The sequence below is a fragment of the Salvelinus sp. IW2-2015 genome, linkage group LG22, assembly GCF_002910315.2.
Source record: "Salvelinus sp. IW2-2015 linkage group LG22, ASM291031v2, whole genome shotgun sequence".
In the NCBI taxonomy this organism is placed as follows: Eukaryota; Metazoa; Chordata; class Actinopteri; order Salmoniformes; family Salmonidae; genus Salvelinus; species Salvelinus sp. IW2-2015.
Window position 1 is genome coordinate 4,366,408 of NC_036862.1, and position 24,425 is coordinate 4,390,832.

General features: G+C 41.4%; 2 protein-coding genes and 1 pseudogene across 9 annotated transcripts in view; all 3 read left to right on the top strand.

Annotated features, from left to right (window-relative positions):
* The window catches only part of LOC111949444 (TLC domain-containing protein 5-like), a 15,830-nt pseudogene extending 13,291 nt beyond the window's left edge, over positions 1 to 2,539 (top strand).
* The window catches only part of LOC111949443 (TLC domain-containing protein 5-like), a 20,559-nt gene extending 6,732 nt beyond the window's left edge, over positions 1 to 13,827 (top strand). Inside the window, exons 1-3 of one of the 5 annotated variants that reach the window (XM_023966640.1) lie at positions 345 to 412; positions 3,886 to 4,088; positions 12,003 to 13,827. In XM_023966640.1, the coding sequence (XP_023822408.1) occupies positions 3,893 to 4,088; positions 12,003 to 12,535 (729 nt within the window). In that variant the 5' untranslated portion in view covers positions 345 to 412; positions 3,886 to 3,892 and the 3' untranslated portion in view covers positions 12,536 to 13,827. Of the gene's footprint in view, positions 1 to 344; positions 413 to 683; positions 740 to 892; positions 1,139 to 3,885; positions 4,089 to 12,002 lie in introns of those variants that run through there. The other 4 variants (XM_024134503.2, XM_023966639.2, XM_023966643.2 and 1 more) reach the window with 4 other exon arrangements.
* Positions 13,828 to 15,022: 1,195 nt separating this feature from the next.
* The window catches only part of arhgef12a (Rho guanine nucleotide exchange factor (GEF) 12a), a 70,142-nt gene continuing 60,739 nt past the window's right edge, over positions 15,023 to 24,425 (top strand). For 3 of the 4 annotated variants that reach the window (XM_024014255.2, XM_024014259.2, XM_024014258.2), the window contains exon 1: positions 15,023 to 16,710. In XM_024014255.2, coding sequence (XP_023870023.1) covers positions 16,679 to 16,710 — 32 coding nt within the window. In that variant the 5' untranslated portion in view covers positions 15,023 to 16,678. The remainder of the gene's footprint in view (positions 16,711 to 24,425) is intronic. The other variant, XM_024014257.2, reaches the window with a different exon arrangement.

Consider the following 24,425-nt stretch of genomic DNA (forward strand, 5'->3'; position numbering starts at 1 on the left):
GGACCTTGGCCCTTCACACATCCAGGTAAGATGCTCACTATCTAATCCCATGTAATGTTGCTTCTGCACCACCTTTCTGTAAAGTTGATATAGGAGCTACATGTTTTTTTTAATGTAGTTTCTTGATCAGTATACTTTGATGTTTGTACAGTACCAGTCAAGTTCCATATGTGTTATTTCATCGTTTTGATGTCTTCAATATTATTCTACAATATAGAACATTGTAGAAATAGAGAACAACACTTGATTGTGTAGGTGTGTCCAAACTTTTGACTGGTACTGTATGTATGCTACTAACCATGAAGAGTGTTTACAATAACGTTGTGATCTTGTTTCCAGGCACAAAGAACACCCCCCTTCAGATCAGTGCTATGGTCATTAGCCTGGGCTACTTCATCTTCGATATGGGCTGGTGTGTTTACTTCGGCACAGAGGGCCCGGTGATGCTGGCTCACCACACCATGAGCATCCTGGGTATCTTGTTGACCCTGAGCTTGGGGGAATCAGGCATCGAGTCCTGCGCCGTACTTTTTGGCAGTGAGATCACAAACCCCCTGCTGCAAGCTCGCTGGTTCCTGAGACAGTTGGGTCGCTATGAGAGCCTGACAGGGGAGGCGGTGGATGTTCTGTTTGTAGTGCTATTTGTGTTTATGCGCATAGCGGTTGGCGGAAGGATGTTGTACTGCGAGCTCATCTCCCCACGGCCCATGTTCATTATAAAGTGTGGGGGAGTTGCCATGTATGTGCTATCCTGGGTGTTCATGGTGGACATTGGCCGTTTCGCCTACCGCAAGAGTCAATCCAAATACAGACGCTGGCGAGACCAACACAGATTGGAAACAGTTAACAGACATGATGGAAAGACAGACTGAAAGACTTCCTGATCTTTAGAAGATGAATATAAACATCCAATGTTTATACTAATATACCTTTAACAAATKATTAACTAACACATGGTTGTGTGTAAGCGGAGGGTCAAAGTCAAGCGATTCTTTAAGTCTGTATGATTATCGGGGAATAGTCTTTGGTATTCAGATTTACACTTTTTCTGTGCTCAGTTCAGAAAAAAACAAGCTGCTCAGTTTAGACATACACTGTTCATCAGTCACTTTGGATTATTACACAGGTTCACTGGAAGGTAATGTACAGTGCCTTCAGAGAGTATTCACGTCCACATTTTGTTCAAATCAGTTTCTATTTGTCATATGCTTTGTAGACAACAGGTGAAATGCTTACTTACGGTTCCATTTCCAACAATGCAGAGTTAAGATACAAAATGTAATACTTAAAAAATATATATATATTGACACAAGGAATAAATACACAGTGAATAATTAATAAAAATAACATGGCTATATACAGGGAACAGAAAATAACATGGCTATATACAGGGAGTACCAGTACCGAGTCGATGTGCAGGGGTGCGAGGTAATTGAGGTAGCTATGTACTGTAAATATAGGTAGGGGTAAAGTGACTAGGCAACAGGATAGATAATAGACAGTAGCAGCAGTGTATGTGGTGAGTGTGTTGTGTTACAGCCTGGATTAAAATGTATTTACCTTAGAYTTTTGGACACTGGCCTACACACAATACCCCATAACGTCAAAGTAGAATTGTTGTTTGAAATTTTGACAAATTAATTACAAATGAAAGCTGAAATGCCTTGAGCAGTGGTGGAAAAAGTACCCAATTGTCATAGTTGAGTAAAAGTAAAGATACATTCATAGAAAATGACTAAAGTGAAAGTCACCCAGTAAAATACTACTTCAGTAAAAGTCTAAAAGTATTTGGTTTTAGATATAGTTAAGTATCAAAAGTCAATGTAATTGCAAAAATGTACTTAAGTATCAAAAGTAAAAGTATAAGTCATTTCAAATTGCTTTTATTAATCAAACCAGATGGCACAATTTTTAAWWWTTTTWAATTTACGGATAGCCAGGGGCACACTCCAACACTCAGACATAATTTACAAACAAAGCATTTGTGCTTAGTGAGTCCGCCAGATCAGAGGCAGTAGGGATTACCAGAGATGATCGTCTCTTGACAAGTGTGTCAATTGGACCCATTTTTTCCTGTSCTGCTAAGCATTCAAAATGTAGCGAGTACTTTTGGGTGTCAGGTAAATGTGTGGAGTAAAAAGTGTATTGTTTTCTTTAGGAATGTAGGGAAGTAAAAGTTGCTAAAAATATAAATAGTAAAGTATAGATGCCCCAAAAAATGACGTAAGTAGTACTTTACATCACTGGTCTTGAGTCAGTAAGTATTCAACCCCTTTGTTATGGCAAGCCTGAATAAGTTCAGGATTAAAAATGTGCATAACAAGTCACATAAGTTGCATGGACTCACTCTTTGCAATAATTGTTTTTAACATGATTTTTTAATGACTACCTCATTAACCCCACACATACAATTATCTRTAAGGTCCCTCAGCCGAGCAGTGAATTCCAAACACAGATTCAACCACAAAGACCAGGGAGGTTGTCCAATGCATCGCAAAGAAGGGCTCCGTTTGGTAGATGTGTTTAAAAAAAATATATATATAATTAAAACAGATATTGAATATCCCTTTGAGCATGGTGAAGTTATTAATTATACTTTGGATAGTGAATCAATACACCCAGTCACTACAAAGATACAGGTGTCGTTCCTAACTCAGTTGCCAGAGAGGAAGGAAACTGCTCAGGGATTTCACCATGAGGCCAATGGTGACTTTAAAACAGTTACAGAGTTTAATGGCTGTGAGAGGAGAAAACTGAAGTTGGATCAACAACATTGTAGTTACTCCACAATACTAACCTAATTGACAGAGTGAAAAGAAGGAAGCCTGCACATAATTAAAATATTCCAAAACATGCATCCTGTTTGCAACAATGCACTAAAGTAATACTGCAAAAAATGTGGCAAAGCAATTCACTTTTTATCCTGAATACAAAGTGTTATGTTTGGAGCAAATCCAATACAACACATTACTGAGTACCACTCTCCACATTTTCAAGCATAGTGGTGGCTGCATCATGTTATGGGTATGCTTGTAACCATTAATTAAGGACTGGGGAGTTTCAGTATAAAAAAGAATTGAAATGGAGCTAAAAACAGGCAAAATCCTAGAGGAAAACCTGTTTCTGTTTGTTTTCCACCAGACACTGGGATATGAATTCACCTTTCAGCAGGACAAAAACCTAAAACACAAGGCCAAATCTAAACTGAAGTTGCTTACCAAGAAGACAGTGAATGTTTCTGAGTGAACAAGTTACAGTTTTGAATGAAATCTTCTTGAAAATCCATGGTAAGACCTGAAAATGGTTGTGTAGCAATGATCAGCAGAGCTTGAAGAATTTTGAAAAGAATAATGGGCAAATGTTGCACAATCCAGATGTGGAATGCTCTTAGAGACTTAACCACAGAGACTGACAGCTGTAATCGCTGCCAATGGTGGTTCTAACATGTACAGTATTGACTCRGGGGGTTGAATACCTATCTAATCAAGATATATTAGTGTTTTATTTTTCATAAATGTATTTTTTATTTTATATAATTTTTCTTCCACTTTGACATTAGAGCATTTTGGGTAGATCATTGACAAAAATTTTTTTTACAATTAAATCCATTTGAATCCCACTTTGTAACTAAACAAAATGTGAAAAAAGTTGAGGGGTGTGAATACCTTTTGAAGGCACTGTATTTCCGTATTGCAATTATGCTGCATTTTACAGAACATTTACTGAACATAAAATGTAGGTTAATCGGACTTGCTCGCACAAATCTTGAGMATAGCTAATATTTTTGGTGATAGTAGAAAGTAAAGTGCGTCATGCAATCTTTTAAAACTTCTATATGTGTTTGTTGGTCATTAAGTGGTTTTTGTCTTGTTTTTGTGTATTTAGCTGAGAGATGACATCGCTGGCTGTCGGTGTGGTCCTCTGCCTAACAGGCTGGATCACTCTCTACACACTACTTTGTAACACCAATGGAAGCCGTGGCTTTGAGTGGAACTGTAGGCTGGTCACACTGCTCCATGGAATCCTGGCAGTCTGCATAACAGCCTACATAGGTTATGTGGAAGGACCTTGGCCCTTCACACATCCAGGTAAGATGCTCACTATTTAATTGCACGGAAACAGTGTATTCGTTGCCATGTAGAGTGCTGCTTCTAGAACACCTTTTTCTAAAGGTGGTTAAGTTGGTATAGGGATCATTCCGTGCCATTTCAGCAAGCCATAACACCCACCCTCTCATATTGTTCTGAAATCGTTGGTTCTATTCTGAAAATCTTTCTACAGATAAAATTAGCATTTTTGCTACATTATTTTGTTCAGATAAAATTTGATCTGTGAGAAATTAAGCTAATTGGTTTTATCCAAATTGGCAATTTTAATGCGTATGCTTCATATAATATTCAATAAATATAGTACCTTACATCCAATTACAAACTTTTTTGTAACGATGAGTAAGACATTAGGAATCCAAATAAATTGTTAAAAGCCACCCAGGGACCACCACACCACACGAGTATACAGTATCAGTTCTCTWTGCCTGATAAGTAGTATGGAGCTGCAGCTCGGAGTATTGTTTCTGCATCCTATGCAATGTATTCTCAGAAATGTGTAATTTTAAGTTGTTAGGTTTATGTCGCATCCACATCCTGATATTACCAGGTTCTGACCGCTAGATGGTGCTGTTGCAGGACTATATAAATACTTACGGTAATATAGTAATATACACTGAGTGTACTAAACATTAGGAACACCTTCCTAATATTGAGTTGCACCTATTTTTTCCCCTCAGAACAACCAATGCTTCCCACAGTTGTATCAAGTTGGCTGGATGTTCTTTGGGTGGTGGACCATTCTTGATACACACTGGAAACTGTTGAGCTTGAAAAACCCAGCAGCGTTGCAGTTCTTGACACACTCAAACCTACTACCTACTACCATACCCCATTCAAAGGCACTTAAATATTTTGTCTTGCCCCTTCACCCTCTGAATGACACACATACACAATCCATGTCTCAATTGTTTCAAGGCTTAAAAATCCTTCTTTAACCTGTCTCCTCACCTTCATTTACAATCAGTGGATATAACAGGTGACATCAATAAGGGATCATAGTTTTCACCTGGATTCACCTGGCCAGTCTATGTCATGGAACACAGTGTATAGATATAAACAGGAGTAATGGTGATCAGTAACAGGATAAATACTAATAGTAATGGCAATCAATAATCAATGRACAGCAGCGAAATAGAGTAATAAATCAAATCAATAATCATTTTGGCAGCAGCATAGGTTGTGTCGGAGTTGGTAGAGACCTGTGGATGGGCATATATAGAGTCAGTGTGGACAGTCTGTGGGAGATGGAGAGCAGTAGTTGTTAGCCATTCACGACTGTTCTGGTGTGAAGAGACCATGTTAAGTCCTCAGTTATGTGGACACGGGAGAGACTTGAATCTATTGACCCCCCCCCCTCATTTCCTGTAGTCCATGATCAGCTCCTAGGACTTGCTGATATTGAGGGAGAGGTTGTTGTCCTGGCAACACACTGCCAGTTCYCTGACCTCCTTCCTGTAGGCTGTCTCATCTCCGTTGGTGATCAGGCCTACCACCGTCGTGTCATCAGCAAACTTGATGATGGAGTTGGAGATGTGCGTGGCCACACAGTCATGGATAAACATGGAGTACAGGAGGGGGCTAAGCACACACCCCTGTGGGACCCCCGTGTTGAGAGTCAGCGTGGCGGAGGTGTTGTTGCCTACTCTAACCACCTTGGGTTGGCCCGTTAGGAAGTCCAGGATCCAGTTGCAGAGGGAGGTGTTCAGTCCCAGGGTCCTGAGTTTGGAGGGCACTATAGTGTTAAATTCTGAGCTGTAGTCGATGAAAAGCATTCTCAAATAGGTATTCCTCTTGTCCAGGTAGGAGAGGGCAGTGTGGAGTACAATTGAGATTGCATTGTCTGTAGATTTGTTGGGGCAGTATGCAAATTGAAGTGGGTCTAGGGTGTCTGGGATGATGGAGGTAATATGTGCCATGACCAGCCTTTCAATGCACTTCATGACTACAGATGTTAGTGCTACAGAGCAGTAGTTAGTGTGGCAGGTGGCCTTAGAGTTCTTGGGAACAGGAATGATTGTGGTCAGCTTGAGATGTGGGGATTACAGAMTGGGACAAGGAGAGTTTGAAAATGACCGTGGAGATGCCTGCGAGCAAATGTTGACCAGATTAAAAACCTTATTCACGTYGGCCTCGGGGAGCAAGATCATCCAGTCCTCTGGTACGGCGGGGCCCTCGTGCACGACTCTGTGTTGTTTTTGTCGAAGCGTGCATGAAATGTATTGAGTTCGTCTATATCGGCGGGAGTCTCGAGCCAGGATTTTGCTACGTATTTAAGCAGGAGTCTCGCCCCCTTATCTCTACAGATCAGAGCTGATGCTTAGTGTTGCTAGCTATTCTCTCAAAGCATCCAAAGCCGACACCGAGGCACCAGCTCGCAGCATCAAAGCAGACACTGAGGCACATCAAGACACAAAGCTATTTAGCATATATTTTTGTATTATAGCGACTTTTTCTTGGAACACACTTCCCTTGTGTGTCCAATTGTGTGAAATCCGTTCCTTGCACACAGATTCAGTGCTGTACTCAGAATGTCATTCCACCCGTGTCAACAGTGTGAGAAACATCTCCCAGCCTCAGATGAGATACTCATCTGCTTGGGAGTTGAACATGCTCAAGCGGCTTCACAGTGTAGCACCTGTTGTACTCAGTGTCAGAAATTCAAACAGATTAAAATCTCGATTTGAGAGCTTTGTGGGCGGAACCTCCAGACTGTCATCAGATGAGTCTGCCACACAGATCATTGATCGTAGACCTTCCTCTGCAGATTATTTCAAACACTCCAGGTCAAGTTACAGGTCTCACTCACCTCGTGATCCACCACCCAATTAACACAATTTCTTATCCTCGCCTGGGCACAAATCTCGCCATACTGAGGTGCGCAAGGAGATTGTCACTGGGCATCCACATGGCAACCATTGAGTCCACCCTCAAGCACATCCTGGCCAGACTTCCTTCGCCGGTACCAAACTCAACCCCTACCTCTGAACAGAGTGCGGTTGTTGAGTCGGACGACACTGATGTACTGTCCACGAGCTTCCCAGTCTTATGCCGCCGACTATGATCACTCTGATGATGATGATGATGATGATGATGATAATGATGGTATGCACCATGGCTCTAGCATCGTCCAGTCCCAGCCTGTCAGCCTGGCAGTAGCAATGCTCATGCCCCGCCCACCTGCGGATCTGTATTTTTCAGCCATCAATTTCCTGTGTTTGAGGGGTGCAAAATCCACTTGTCACTTAAATCTCCCTGGATTGATTGCTTTCATTTTACTCCTGCGACTCTTTCGTACTCTTGCTTGTGCCTGACGTTTTTTCACGTTAACGTTACGACGTGGAAATGTTTGTAAGGGCCTGTCAAACACACCCCGGTGGCTGAAATGGGCTCAATGGAATACATTCTCTTTCCGTTGCATTTATAAGAATGCTAAAGCTTAATCTTGGATTTAACACATCATCTCGACTCTTGCGTCACAAGGAAGAGAAGAAAGATAACTTTATTTTGATGGGTGTTCATTTTTTGTTGAATTGAAAAAAGTTATAATTTTTATAATAATTAGATGCACTGAAAGGAAAGCAACTTCTGAAAATGAAGACTTATGTCTGATCTCGCAAACAATGTAAAGTATGTATAGATATATGTAATATAGAGCCAAGCGTGTTGATTCTTTATCAGAGTGTAACCTGCTATTGACTCACTTGTTGAATTATGCAACAGAATGTGACAACAACAGTAATTAATGAGGCAGTCTAGACAGCACAGGTGAGTGCAGGTAGGCCTAGACATTTTTGTGGTTGCAGCCTTGTTCCACCCCTTTATCTTAATGTATTAATGTGTGTATTTATGCAAATTAGGCACATATAGTTTTCTTTATTTTAACACAAAATATAAAATAAATACCTGATACCATCAGAACATGTAGTATATATGAGTCATTCAAAAAAATATAGAGTTAAATTTGACAAATGGAATACCTGATTTCCCACCAAAATCCCACTCCATTCATTATTTGTCTGTGCCAGTAAAATGTTTTCTGTGCTATAATTGAGTCAATACTTGATGGATTCAAACAGTTTGGAGTATCTTCATCCATTGTCCAACTGTTGCATTTATTGGAATTGTTTCTAAAACCTTTTAACAATTTTGATGACCGTTGCTACTGGCAGTGACAGTCGACCAGAAAATATCCTTTGAAATCATTGAGAGGGCAAGCAGGAACCTCAATGTGGAGCACGCCCCTTCTGCCATGATGTCCACATTCAAGTTTGATGAATTCAGTTCTTCAAAGACTGAGGTATGCCTCCTGTTGTTCAAAGACTTTGTGCGTGAGCTCCAATGCACATGAAACACGCCAAATCAAAGAACCCCTGCCGTGCCAAGCAAATGCACTCGCTTAGCTACAGTTCATGATGCAGACAAGAATGGTTTTGGCCATTTCCCCCATATGGATAAATAATTTGCTTCACTTGTTCTGCTGCTTTTCTCTGTCACAGTTCAAACCAAGAGCTGGCTTACAAACAATGCAGGGCATTTGATTGCTTCCTACGCAGGACACATGACAGCACCTCTCTAGCCGCTAGGCTTGGCAATTCAGCAACGATACTGGCTTCCTTTCAGGAGTAGCTGCAGGCACGCCTCTCCACAATCTACGACACTAAGACCATGAAAAAACTGTCGACAGTGACAGATCTGCTCATCCAGTGCATTCAGGGCAATGCTAAGATGGTTGGGAAAACTTTGSTCACACTGTGTGTTGCACAGCGCCATTTATGGTTAGCGCAGTCCAAGCTCCCAGACAAAGAGAAAGTTCCACTCTTAGTTATACCCATATTACCCGGCCAGACTTTCGGCCCAGCAGCGACCCACTTACAAGGCTCAGACAGGCAGCAACTGCTCAGCAGTGAAGGAACAGACACTCTCATCCATACCAAATAGGTGGAGGGCCTTATTGCCCTCGGAAAAGGCAGAGATGCACCACATGCAGACCGAGTACACTCTGCATAACAGCACACAGAGCCTTGGTCCTACCGCAAGTTTCTCGCTTGCTTTCACAAATTGCATAAGCGCAGCGTCAACACCCCTTCGCCAAGCAGGAGTCGGGGTCCTGGAGTACTTAGACGATTGGCTAGTATGTGTAGGGTCACAAAGCCTTGGCACACACAGTCATTGTCTCGCATCACCTCTCCGAGTTGGGACTAATAATGAGCTTGGAAAATACTTCTCTGTCCCTACTCAGTGTGTGCGCTTCCTGGGTTTGACACTGTACACTGGAGCAAAACTCTTGCCGGAAAGAGTGGTATTGTTTAAAAAATCTCATTCAAACTGAGGAAATAGGTGACAGTGCTAGAGAGTCAGAGACTTCTAGGTCACGTTGTTTTGTTGGGCTTGCTCCACATGAGGCCAATACAGTGATGGTACAACAGACACAGTCTATGTCCCAGAATGGACAAACACAAAAAGCTGATAATTTCAGTGAGTTGCTAGAGAGCATTACGATGGTGGTGAATAGCACTTCAAACTCCTAGTGAAGTTCTCCTAGGCGCAGTTCACAACCAGATGACTTTGATTACAGACACATCCCTACAGGGATGGGGAGCAGACTTGAACCAGTAAGGGGTTCGTGGTGTATAGTCAGCACCATGGACAACATTACATTTACATTTTAGTCATTTAGCAGACGCTCTTATCCAGAGCGACTTACAGTAGAGTGCATACATTTTATTACATTATTTTWTTTTTTTTACATACTGAGACAAGGATATCCCTACCGGCCAAGAGCCGGTAGACAACAGCTCACATCAACGTACTGGTGCTCAAGGCATCCACCTTGCACTCCAGCACTTCCTCCGAACATGTACTGATACGGAAAGACAACACGACAGTGATTGCGTACATCAACTGCCAGGGCGGACTGAGGTCAATGGCACTACACCAGGTAGCAAGGGAGCTACTGCTTTGGGCAAACACACACCTTACATGCCTCAGAGCAATACACCTGCTGGGACCAATCTGTTCGCATTGCGAGACTCAACACATTGTCCTATGTGGTTCTCCATGAAGGGTCCAGCAGGCCCACTCGGGGTCAACGCCTTATCACACTGATGGCCGAGGGGGCTGCTCTATGCGTCTCCACCAATTCCCTCGCTCCCTCAGGCCTTGAGGAAGATCAGCCTTGAGAACGCGTCAGTTCTACTTGTGGCTATTCATTGGTCACAGAGTCACTGGTTTTCAGACCTTGTACAGCGGACAACCTCCCAACCATGGGAACTCCCTCTTCAAGCGGACCTCCTGTCACAAGCAAATGGCAAACCCAGCATTTTGAAGTTGTGTGTGTGTGTGGCCCCTGAACGTGACCGCCTTGTAGCTGTACCCTCCTTAGTAATTGATACAATACAGGCAGTAAGGGGGTCCTCTACACAAAGACTCTATTCCAACAAGTGGAACGTGTACAGGAAGTGATGTATTGCCCATGCAGAATCGCCATCTTCCTGCCCAATTACTGACATTTTGTCTTTTCTCCAGAAGCTTATTTCTGCAGGGAAGTCCCCATCTACATTGAATATGTATATGACAGCCTCCCCACTTCTCACAGGAGAGTCGTGAGTTGCATACACTTTGCACGGTTAGGGAATTGAGTGACCATCTTGCCACAACAAGAACTGTTCGTCAAACAGAACAGCTTTTTGTGTGTTATGGGGAGAACATCAAAGGTCGCACTGTCTCGAAGCAGAGACTGGCACATTGGATTACCAATGCAGTGTTAGTCAAAATCATACGTTGCAGCAGGTACACCAACTCCAGGTGGCATGGTAGCACACTCCACTAGGGGTACGGCCACCTCATGGGCCTTGTTCAGAGGGGCCTCCCTGGAATCAACACCCATTACTTTCACGAGGTATTACAGACTCAATGTTATGTCCACACCATCAGTGGTGTCTGWGGTTCTGAACACAGCACCCTCTCTCAACCCAGATAAGTGAGCGTACTGTGAACCTTGTACATGCTTATCAACCATCAGTGAGATGGATGTTCTATACAGAGGCCTTTTACTCTTGGTGCTGTTACACCTAATTGAAGCCTCTCATGTTTTAAGTTCTAGCTTTCAGCTTGTTTGTGCTTACAGTTGTATACTACAGTTGGCATTTAATCCACCCTGTTRGGTTAATATATTCTGTTGCATCCTGTGGTGCAGGGTTTCCCAACCATTTCCTCGGGCCCCCCCAGACATTTCACATTTTTGTTTTACGCCTAAACTGGCACACCTGATTCAATTARCCAACTAGTCATGAAGCCTTTGACTAACTGAAGCAGGTTTGGCAGTTTAGGGTTAAAACAAAACATTTAAATGTCTGGGGGGGGCCCGAGGACAGGTTTTGGAAACCCTGCTGTGGTACATACAAGGACTTCCCAGGGACTCATCTAGACTAAGGTTTAATGATGAGGTATCCCACTCTGTTGCCTGAACCACCTGTTTGGTACAGCAGCCCCTTTACTAAAACGAAAGAGAACATTACGGATTTAGCCCTGGTTCTCTGAGTAGAGTAACGGATCGCCAAGCGTTCATGTYTTTCCTCCACCTCCGGGGAATTCAAGTGAAGTAATAGACAGTATGTCACGTCACACCGCCCTTTATATTGACAGGTCACATGGGTACAGTAAGGGAGGGGCGTGACTGTAAACATCTTTGATATTAAGCATCTCATCGCGTGAAGGGGAAGGAGTTTCCATAGGTCGTTTGGCGACCCATTCATCTACTCAGAGAACCAAGGCTTACATCCATAACCAAATGTTCTTCATGTAGAGTTTCTTGCCTAGTATAATTTGATGTGTGTATGACAATGTTACTAACCATGAAGAGTGTTTACAATAACGTTGTGATCTTGTTTCMAGGCACTAAGAACACCCCCCTTCAGATCACTGCTATGGTCATTAGCCTGGGCTACTTCATCTTCGATATGGGCTGGTGTGTTTACTTCCGCACAGAGGGACCGGTGATGCTGATCCACCACACCATGAGCATCCTGGGTATCTTGTTGACCCTGAGCTTGGGGGAATCAGGCATTGAGTCATGCGCCGTAATCTTTGCCAGTGAGATCACCAACCCCCTTCTGCAAGCTCGCTGGTTCCTGAGACAGTTGGGTCGCTATGAGAGCCTGACAGGGGAGGCGGTGGATCTTCTGTTTGTAGTGCTATTTGTGTTTATGCGCATAGTGGTTGGCGGAAGGATGTTGTACTGCGAGCTCATCTCCCCATGGCCCAGGTTCATTATAAAGTGTGAGGGAGTTGCCATGTATGTGCTATCCTGGGTGTTCATGGTGGACATTGGTCGTTTCGCCTACCGCAAGAGTCAATCCAAATACAGACGCTGGAGAAACCAACACAGAGCGGCAGCAGTTAACGGACATGACGGAAAAACAGACTGAAAGACTTCCTTATCCTGATGAATAAAAACATCCAATGTTTATACTAATAGACCACCTTTATACAATTGGTTGTGCATACTGTAAACATGGGGTCAAAGTCAAGCCATTCTTTGGGCCTATATGATTATTGAGGACWATTTTTTTGGTATTTAGCTAAAAACTTGTACATTTTTTGTTTGCTTTTTCATTAAAAAACAAGTGCAAGAGATTGTTGCGAWAGCATCTTGAAAAATGTACAGCTGTAGCAAAAACAATTGCGACATAGTTTGTCATTGAAACCAAAGGACCTAGTGCCAATATGATGAACAGATGTATTTCACAAGCTTACTGCAATGAACTGTAACCTAATAGTATATTCTTCTAATCTTGTATCCAGCAATAAGTTGACTATTGGGAAACAGACACTTTTGACATCCATCCATTGATTCCCTCCATCCAGATGACGTAACATTCCCTAACCATCATAGATTAGGCCACACCTGTTTTGAGGCAGTGAAATTGAACCAATACTGACTGTTTCCTTAACTTCTGCAGTATTTTGTTATTGTATGCAGTAGTTTTCCTGCAGAAATTCAACTTTTTTGCAATGCGTTGGATCATTTTTCTAATTTCAGTCTTAATTTGTCTAATTTAAATTGTGGTACTCCTTATAAGCCATGGAATATCCCATGTTCCATTTCATTTTCTGGAAGATGTTTATAAACGCTCGCTGAGATTGCAGTGTTATAGGTTGTGTATTGTATGCATATTCATATGGAGTGCATGACACTGGCTTTTATATAACATAAAACTCAGTAAAAAGCGACATGTTTCTTATGATATCTGCCTTTCGATTTAGCTACAATAATGCTTTTCACAACGTTTTTTCGTTTAAGTTCACAGCAACAACAAATCAGTAACAAATTTGGAATAAAGTGATTATATGTTTAGTGGCATTCCATTGCTTGATTGGGTATATTAGTCATTAGTCATTGTAAATTTGTTGAAAATACCAACTGGTAAACAGTGATTTGTGCTAAATGTTTTGTATTGGTTGAAATGTTCCAGTATGAGGCAAGGTCACATTTCCCAATATTGTATGCATTCMTATTTGAAATTCACTACTTTTATATTAAATATTTAAATCTGGTGCCCAAATAGTTAGATATGTGGATTGGTATATTAACATTAACTTTCACCATCCCTGTGTCTGTGATAAGGGAGAATCATACAAGTGTGCCTTTGTGACTTTATACGTGTTCAAATGTAATGTTTACTTTTGTTGTGTGTTCAATAAATACCCTGAATACAGAGCTGGTATAGAAATATGTGCTGTAATATCAAGTAAATTATTCCAAATTGATTGCAYCCCAGTAGGCCTATATAGTATAAAAACGTTTTTGAACAATTTGAAGAGGGTTTGTTTTTACTCAGGGAACTACTAGTTTGCCATTTGGTGCAATGAACTTTTACATGTATTTATTTTATTATTATTACAACAATTTTAAAGAGATACTAGTCTACATTACAATCAGAGATGTAGTGTAGCCTTGTSCCATACTGTAGGGTAGGCTTATTGTGCAAAAGCCATCACAGAGTTCTCCTTGCTTGAAATATTCAAATTGTCCACATGGAGGCATATGTAAATCACCAAATCCTCCATGATACTGTAGTATAGTCCTCAACCAAAAAAGTTYGAACATGTTTTGCTGCTAAATGCCATAACCACTTATCCCTGTAAAGTGTTATGATTTATGAGTTATGATTGTCACAGCAGGAAATGATTGTACTTTATTAACTGGTCRTTTTAATGGGATAGTTCTCCCACAAATTAAAGTTGGTCAGAAGTTGTCACACCCTAAAAGGTGAGTCCTGATGAGTCCACGTCCTAACCATCTGCTGTGTAGATCCAAGTATACAGTATACTTGAATCGCAAATGAATGGGTGTGGTATAGGGATCTCATTTCATTCTGTGCCTTGTTTTCATTCATTTGGGTTGGAGGCATACAACAGTTAACATGGACTCCTCTTGACATTTATGACCACTTTATGAGACCTAAAAACATCTGACAAACTTTGATTTTGGAGTGTCAGATGTTTTAGAAGTGGTCTAACACAAATATATAAGTAGATACAATGAGGGGAATATAAGATGGTGTTGTAGAATACCAATGTGATAATATTTAGGCCAATAATAACAATGATAATTTTAGGTTTCACAGAAAATGTATCTACATTTTAAGTTCAAAATAGATTTGGTCTACCGTAAAATATATTCGTAATCCTATCTGCCAAGGACATCCAATCAATCAGACTCTATAATGAAAAAGGCGAATGTATTGTTATTATTATTTATGAAAGTCTGGCAAGGTTTTTATTTGAATCCCATTTGCCAATGGCATCCAATTAGACACCATAATGAAAAATTAAAAAGACAAATGTATTACTATTATTATTGTTATTATTTATGATAGTCTGGCATGTTTTCTTTCGGCGGAAGTAGACAGACGCAAATTGGGAGCTGTTGGCCAGGGCGTAGTTATCCTGATATTTTGTGAAATTGTAGAAAGTCGTGTATTTTTCTCCTCAATAACACATCTGGAAACACATTCTAATAATCGCATTATTCTAAAGTGATAACCGGCTCAGTGTTTATTTTTTGTAAATGAGATAATTATTTTGTTAGCTAGCTATCCTTGTTAGCATAGACATCCAAGGGAATTCTGCAGAGAAACAACTCAAATTGTCTGAATTCTGGAAACATGGAGTCAATGAAAACTGCGCTCCGTTAAGTTTTGTGGATGTTTGCAACCCGAAGGAGATCTACAAGAAACATTTGAAACGGTTCCTTAGGTCGTGAGGACTTCATATATATTCGTCGGGACACGTATTATATTTTTTGCTAAGCTTGTTTTTGTGATTTCGTTTTTTGGAATGACATTCAGAATTGTCGGAGCATACGAAGCAAAGTTTTCTAGTTACTTAAAGTGATCCCGTTTTCGTTGGTACAGTAGATAGCTAGCTAGCCACCGTTGGTCGAGACTCAGCAGCAAGGTACAGTAGTTAGCTAATGTATTCAGTCGGCTGAATTTCAATGATTTACTTTTTTTCTTAGCTAACTATCACTCTTAACTTTTAAGGAAAACGTATATTATTGGACACGTTTCGAGTCTACTGGAGGAAAAGGCGTTGGATTTTCCACTCACTGGAGTTAACTAACCGCTAGTTAGCTAGCTAACGTTAGAGTCTGGCTAGCTTCAAGCTATCTGAACTGAAGCTCCCAACAAATTTAGAGGGGCACATTGGCTAACAAGCTAAATAGTGCAATAGCTAGCTAGGAAAAAATTATGCATTTGCTATAGCTAGCTGATCAAGCTAAGAATAGTACATAGTTTGTTATTTTGCTGCAATAATTACTAATAGTTATCTAGTTAATTCACGAGTTCACGGGTTTCAACTCAGACTTGTCAGTTTTTGGAAATTCTCATGGTCACGAGGGGCTGGCTGCTCGTCTACGGATAAAGGCAAACCTGGAGGCTGGGAACACCAAATGAGACTGACTCGATTTTCAACATCTTAAAAAAAAAAGATACGCTGGCTGTTACTACACCAGGCCAAGGTTAACTGGTTGCATTTTCTATAGGGCAGCAAGAGTGAAAGTGGAGCCTGTATCAACATTTTCCAAAGGAACACATCATTGTCAATAGGAACATCATACCCGACCCTGGTGTCTTGTGCGATAAAGTGGAGAGCTGCACGACGTAAGACGAGGGCTTATTAGAGGTCCTAATTTATCTCACGAAATTGCTACAGTCGCGAAAATTGCATTATCATCCGTGGCTTCACTAAATACGTACCATTTCACTGCAAATGATTGCAAAACTATTACATTGAGCTATTGAATTCAGTATTAGGACATACCCAGACATTTGTTTTTCACTGGGAGTCTATCGCCGACAATTGAAGGTGTWTTCATGACATTGTTATTTGGAGATTCAGCTCTCAATGTTGTTGATTTTTTGTTGTTGATGTCATCACCTTTTTCAATCATCTCTTCAACATAGACGGATGTTAGGGAAGGGCTATTCAAAGAGTCTGTCTTATCATACTTTGGAAAATGATAATTGGATATAAATCACAGCAAATCTAGAAACGGAAGCCCAATGAGCGACACACAGTCCAGTATCACTGATAGGTAAGTACGACCTTTTCCAGTCATTACGTAAACACACTTCACAATGTCATTGAAGACAGCATGCCTCTTGGCTCCTGTACTTATGCACCTTTGCTTTATCAGACATGTTATGTTTGATCTCAAGTCTTGTAAAAGCCTGCAAGGATTGTTATGGCCACTATGGGAATTTTCCACCGGCTGCATGCAAGTGGCAATTCTTCTCATGTTATGTTATGGCCAATTGTTACAGTTTCTGGAGTCAGCTATAGACTTTTTCTATCTCCCATATGGTATAGCCTAAGCTGTATGTAGGTAATTTGTATTAAATGTGTATTAGTACTGAATGTTACTCAATATGTATTCCAACAACCCAAGCAAGCAGTGTTGCCCCATTTCAAAACGATAAACCAAAAGGCAGGCCTGTGTGGGGCTTTATTTTTCATTGCAGTGTTGTTTTTAAGTAGCACAATAACCCCCAATCTTTTTTCTCAACCCAGCACTCTACTCAATTCTCCAATTTGTCACACCACTGAAATTGCCCTTTTTGGTAGGGGCAGACCTCTGACCATTTACCATGATTTTGGCACCAACAACCATTTTAATTTAGAAAGAGGTCTTGAGTTGGTTGTTTTTGCACCACCAAAGAGTGAAAATGGAATTTGATCTGTTCCAAGAGCATCAGCCACAATCATGGCAATAGTGTGTGTAGAGCTGATGAGGCCTGACAGCCAAATGAAGGAATGGTGCAATTGTGTCCTCTGCACCTGAAATCCACTTTTTTGCAAAGAAGGTAATTAACCGACCAGATATTCCGCGTGTAGGCTAACCCTGTAGCCTGTACTGGAAGCTGTTTCATTCATCTTATCCAAAATAGACACATTACGTTTCCAACATGAGTCGTCTTATGGGGTGTTTTGAATTAATAGGATGCTACTTGGTCAAACTAGGCCTATAGCCTAGTAAAAATAATTCTACCAATGCAACTACATTTGTGTTTAATGACAGGCGTTATCTATCAGTGGCTGCAGTGCAGCACTCTTCTCTCCTCTCTGTGAGCTGCATTAGGTTTATGCTTTGGCTTGTCTAAAGGCAACAATACACTAGACAATTTTGCTTTCTACGGGCTCTAACCATTGGAAAACCTCACATTTAACGATTCAGTCAGTCCAAATTGTAGTGACCTAGTAATCGGTATAGTACATACACCTGGCCGCACCTCTGGCAGTACGATTGTACAATTGGGCCAGAATCAGACTATATTTGCTGGGCATGTTTGCACATGTGCAGGCCTAGTAAGGAAACCATCATAGCAACTGAGGAAGCATAACAATGTACATACAAGGAACGCAACGTCTGTGCACGTGGATTACTGATGTCCTGTTCAGTTTGAGAGCACGAAGATGAGTACTGGAGGTAAACTTTGATAGCTTGCTGCTGCTATAATTGATTTGAATAAACACTATGTTTTGTTGCCCATGGTTAAGCTATTTATCAGAGATGTTGCCCTCACAATAAGCCAGATACGAGTAACTTACACAACTTGCATTACATTGAAGCGGCAGCCGCGGCACAATCAATCAGAGATGGACAGCGCATGGGTGCTGAAATTAGTCTTCATTTTAATTTGACTTTACTAACAACTAGGGCTTTGTGTTGAAACCTATTTCTTGTTATTTAAGAAATAAGAGCTAGGGCTGTGGCGGCCATACATTTTGTCAGCCGGTTATTGTCATGCAATTGAGTAATTGTCACAGTAATTGACCGTTAATTAACATAAACACATTTAGCATCTCCAGGCCTCCACGGATATAAGCCACTGATGCGTGCCTTTTGGAACATCTACATAAAAAAAAACCCCAAAAACCAAAAAAGGTAGAATAAATCAATTAAAATACATCACAATAAATTCATTATTTATTTTTGGCAGGTCTAAAGAAACATGATATGAAGAAAATGTATTTCAGAAGAACAGAATGAGTTACTTGGCTTACTGTATGTTATCTGGCTATACAGTGATCCCTCGCCACTTCGCGGTTCACTTATCGCGGATTCGCTATTTCGCGGATTTTCATAATGCATTTTTTTTTTTTTTTTGTGCATTGTGCTCTGCATTCTGATTCGCTAAAAACTCACTCCCGCTTCTTGTATCAAAACATGCTACGAATTGTGCTTCATTTTGTCGTCTCGTGCAGTTATGTGTACGTACATAAAACAGCTTGGCAAATTTACATTAAGTTGGCCAGGAAGGAAGGAAGGACTAACGCTTGGTCGCTTAGCAACCATGGTGCGAATGGCCACTGAACTTAAGCGAGTAGCTGAGGAATGGGACCCTTTGATGAGCCGTTCATTACAGTTCTCCAACGTAATCGATGGTGGCATGTCGGTGTACAAGGATCTTTTTGCAAAGAAGAAAAAAGAGCGACAACAGCTGCCTATCACTATGTTCTTCTCCCGAACAAACACACCTGCACCGCGGGCTTCAGAAGAAGAGAACACTGCAGAGCGCAGTCAGGATGCAGCGGCCCAGTCTGAAGAGCAGTGAAACGGCCTACACGTGAGTCACTGTATTTGTATACATGTAATAGTTGCTAATTGTAAAAAAAAAAAAAGTTTTCTATTTCGCGGATTTCACTTATCGGGTCATTTTCGGAACGTAACCCCCGCGATAAACGAGGGATTACTGTATACCATCCCATAGGCTGTAGGCTTGTTCATAGAGGTCGACCGATTTATCAGAATGGCCGATTAATTAGGGCCGATTTCAAGTTTTCATAACAATCGGAAATCAGTATTTTTGGGCGCCGATTTTTTTATTTTATTATTATTATTTTTTATATACCTTTATTTAACTAGGCAAGTCAGTCAAGAACACATTCTTATTTTCAATGATGGCCTAGGAACGGTGGGTTAACTGCCTTGTTCAGGGGCAGAACGACCGATTTTCACCTTGTCAGCTCGGGGGATCCAATCTTGCAATCTTACAGTTAACTAGTCCAACGCAATAACGACCTGCCTCTCTCTCTTTGCACTCCACAAGGAGACTGCCTGTTACGCGAATGCAGTAAGCCAAGGTAAGTTGCTAGCTAGCATTAAACTTATCTTATAAAAAACAATCAATCATAACCACTAGTTAATAACTACACATGGTTGATGATATTACTAGATATTATCTAGCGTGTCCTGCGTTTCAAATAATCTGACTGAGCATACAAGCATACAAGTATCTAAGTATCTGACTGAGCGGTGGTAGGCAGAAGCAGGCGCGTAAACATTCATTCAAACAGCACTTTCGTGCGTTTTGCCAGCAGCTCTTCGTTGTGCGTCAAGCATTGCGCTGTTTATGACTTCAAGTCTATCTACTCCCGAGATGAGGCTGGTGTAACCGAAGTGAAATGGCTAGCTAGTTAGCGCGCGCTAATAGCGTTTCAAACGTCACTCGCTCTGAGCCTTCTAGTAGTTGTTCCCCTTGCTCTGCATGGGTAACGCTGCTTCGATGGTGGCTGTTGTCGTTGTGTTGCTGGTTCGAGCCCAGGGAGGAGCGAGGAGAGGGATGGAAGCTATACTGTTACACTTGCAATACTAAAGTGCCTATAAGAACATCCAATAGTCAAAGGTTAATGAAATACAAACGGTATAGAGGGAAATAGTCCTATAATTCCTATAATAACTACAACTTAAAACTTCTTACCTGGGAATATTGAAGACTCATGTTAAAAGGAACCACCRGCTTTCATATGTTCTCATGTTCTGAGCAAGGAACTGAAACATTAGCTTTCTTACATAGCACACATTGCACTTTTACTTTCTTCTCCAACACTTTGTTTTTGCATTATTTAAACCAAATTGAACATGTTTCATTATTTATTTCAGGCTAAATTAATTTTATTGATGTATTATATTAAGTTAAAATAAGTGTTCATTCAGTATTGTTGTAATTGTCATTATTACACATAAATAAATAAAAAATYGTCCGATTAATCGGTATCGGCTTTTTTGGCCCTCCAATAATCGGTATCGGCGTTGAAAAATCATAATCGGTCGACCTCTATTTAGCACACAAGATATGCCATTGTTTTATGATTTTATAGTAAGAAGAATATCATTGAACTTAGCTGAATAAAATGGAAAGGATATTTTTCCCATTTCGGAGGCACATATGAAGTGGCTATGTTGAGTGTAAAAGTGATCATTTGAAACAGGTCCTATACGCTATATTTAGAGTTATTTGGCAACTTCAGTTGTAAGTGATACAAACAGTTAGAATGTCTTACAAATCAAAACCTACACTAAATGACCAAAAGTATGTGGACATCTGCTCGTCGAACATCTCATTCCAAAATCATGACCATTAATATGGAGTTGGTCCCCCATTTGCTGCCATAACAGCCTCCACTCTTCTGGGAAAGCTTTCCACTAAATGTTGGAACATTTCTGTTGGGCGATTATGCCTGGCTCGCAGTTGGCGTTCTAATTCATCCCAAAGGTGTTCGATGGGATTGAGGACAGGGCTCTGTAGGCCAGTCAAGTTTTTCCACACTAATCTTGACAAAACATTTCTGTTTGGATCTCGCTTTGTGCACGGGGGCATTGTCATGCTGAAATAGGAAAGGGCCTTTCCTAAGCTGTTGCCACAAAGTTGGAAGCCGAGAATAATCTAGAATGTCATTGTATGCTGTAGCGTTAATATTTCCCTTCACTGGAACTAAGGGTTCTAGCCCGAAAAATCTAAAACAGCCCCAGACCATTATTCCTCCTCCACCAGACTTTACAGTTGCCACTATGCATTTGGGCAGGTAGCGATCTCCTTGCATCCGCTTAACCCAGATTTGTCTGTTGGACTGCCAGATGGTGAAGCGTGATTTACACTGCTTCAGAGGACAGACGATTTTTACGCGCTACAGCACTCGATAGGCCCGTTCTGTGAGCTTGTGTGGCCTACCACTTCGCGGCTGAGCCGTTGTTGCTCCTAGACATTTCCACTTCACAATAACAGCACTTACAGTTCACCGGTGAAGCTCTAGCAGGGCAGAAATTTGACAAACTGACTTGTTGGAAAGGTGGCATCCTATGACGGTGCCACGTTGAAAGTCACTGAGCTCTTCAGTAAGGCCGTTCTACTGCCAATGTTTGTCCATGGAGATTGCATGGCTGTGTGCTTGATTTTATACACCTGTCAGCAACAGGTGTGGCTGAAATAGACGAATCCACTCATTTGAAGGGCTGTCCACATACTTTTGTAAAATGAGTTTAGATTTAGAATGTCTCGTTATGAAATGGGCAGGGGGGAAAAAGACATGTCAGATGCCGCTTTCCCGCGTGTTTGTTTTTCAATCATGCCAGGTAGGCTACTCCAGTTATTTCTCTCCGTGCATAAACCACTGTGTGAGGAGCATGCACTCTTACTGCATTACCGATGATATTCTGGCCAAACTCCGTATGCCATGTGCTCTCCAACCCTGTTCCTGCAGCTACCTAGTGTTTTTAATTTGGGAAACCAAGTGAAATTTGTTCGGGAACATCGAAAGTAAGATGTTTTCACGAGGGATGCATGACATATCGGTGAACATATCGGAATCGGACAATATTAGCTAAAAATGCCAACGTGTTTCGGCCGATGTCTAGTTTAACACCGATTTGCAAAACCGATGTCAAAGCTGTTGTGCATACCCATTTAACGTAGATACTTGACGTAATGACGCCACGTAATATTTTACGCTATACGTGCAACACAGAATTCCTAAACTTGTCTGCTGTGGATCGAGCAGTCAACAAGTCGAGCAGTCATTTGAAAGAATAGCAAAATTTCAGCGTGACAACTTAAAGGCGAAATCCATTAAAGCCAAGATAATGGAATCCATTGCCCTTGACAATCAACCGTTCTCTGTTGTGGGTGATGTTGGCTTGTACACACTATCATGTGCGCTATTTTTCAGATGTTGCCCTACCGGAGTTACACAGTAATAGCGTCACTGCTATTAGCTTCACAACATACATACTATGGAACGCCGTTTGAGTCTTTGCGTGTCAAAAAAGATACAGTAGCACTGTCAAAGCTGTGCAAACTAGCAAACACCGGCCACAAACGATGTGTTTACAATACCGCGTTGGTAATAAAGCATAATTTGATCGACCGCAACTTCTGGGGTAGCTAGCTTTAGCTTGGTACCTAGCTAGCACCAATACAACCAGCCTGAAAACAATGACCAGTAGAAACTGCAGTCATTTTCAATAKTCTTAGCAATGATTTAGGAATCCTTGTGAGTAAGTATTAGTTAGGTTGCCACTTGTTGTTCGCCTATTGAAATTGAACTTCAGTTCATGAAAATAAATAGCTAGCCAGCTACTTAACCCTGTTGCCCAAAGCTAACGTTATAAGCAGCCAGCTAGCTTCATCTGTCTAGTGAAGCTCGACCGGACCGGGTTTTGTGTTGTGTAGCTAGCCACAATAAGGATTTGGCACAAAAGTGGAATTTGCGGTTTTCCTTCAAAATAAAAGTATGTAATTGACAGTGATGCAAATTAATACAAATAGTAGAATTATGCCATACTTTTATTTTGAAGGCTAATGATCGAGTATGAATGTATGTAAATGTACATAATTAGCTTACATATCAAAGTGTAGGTGATAGCCTATGCGTATTGGCTACAGCCTCATGTCCACACCAATGCTGACATTACAGAGGCGCCATAAAATCTAGCCAAACTTTACAGGCGCTATATATCCCTTTTATATACACTGTATGTACAGAAGTATTTTGACAACCATTCAAATTAGTGGAGTCAGCTATTTCAGCCACACCCGTGATGACAGGTGTATAAAATCGAGCAAACAGACAAACATTGGTAGTAGAATGTCCTTACCGAAGAGCTCAGTGACTTTCAACGTGGCACCGTCATAGGATGCCACCTTTCCAACAAGTCAGTTTGTCAAATTTCTGCCCTGCTAGAGCTTCACCGGTGAACTGTAAGTGCTGTTATTGTGAAGTGAAAACATCTAAGAGCAACAACGGCTCAGCCGCGAAGTGGTAGGCGACACGAGCTCACAGAACGGGACCACGAGTGCTGTAGCGTGTAAAAATTGGCTGTCCTCTGTTGCAACACTCACAACCGAGTTACAAACTGCCTCTGGAAGCAACATCAGCACAATAACTGTTTGTTGTGAGCTGGACAGGCCGAACAGCCTCACATAAGCCTAAGATCACCATGCGCAATGCCAAGCGTCGGCTGGAGTGGTGTAAAGCTCACCGCCATTGGACTCTGGAGCAGTGGAAACGCGTTCTCTGGAGTGATGAATCACGCTTCACCATCTGACAGTCTGGAGCATGAATCTGGGTTAAGCGTATGCCAGGAGAATGCTACCTGCCTGAATGGATAGTGCCAACTGTTAAGTTTTGGTGGCCGAGGAATAATGGTCTGGGGCTGTTTTTGATGGTTCGGGATATGCCCCTTTGTTCCAGTGAAGGGAAATCTTAACGGTATAGCATACCATGACATTCCAAGTTTTCGGCAACAATTTGGAGAACGCCTTTTCCTTTTTCAGCATGACAATTTCCCCATGCACAAAGCGAGGTCCATACAGAAATGATTTGACTGGCCTGCACAGAGCCCTGACTTCAATCCCGTCGAACACCTTTGAGATGAATTGGAATGCAGACTGCGAGCTAGGCCTAATCGCCCAATGTCAGTGCCTGACCTCACTAATGCTCTGGGGGGCAAATGGAAGCAAGTCCCTGCAG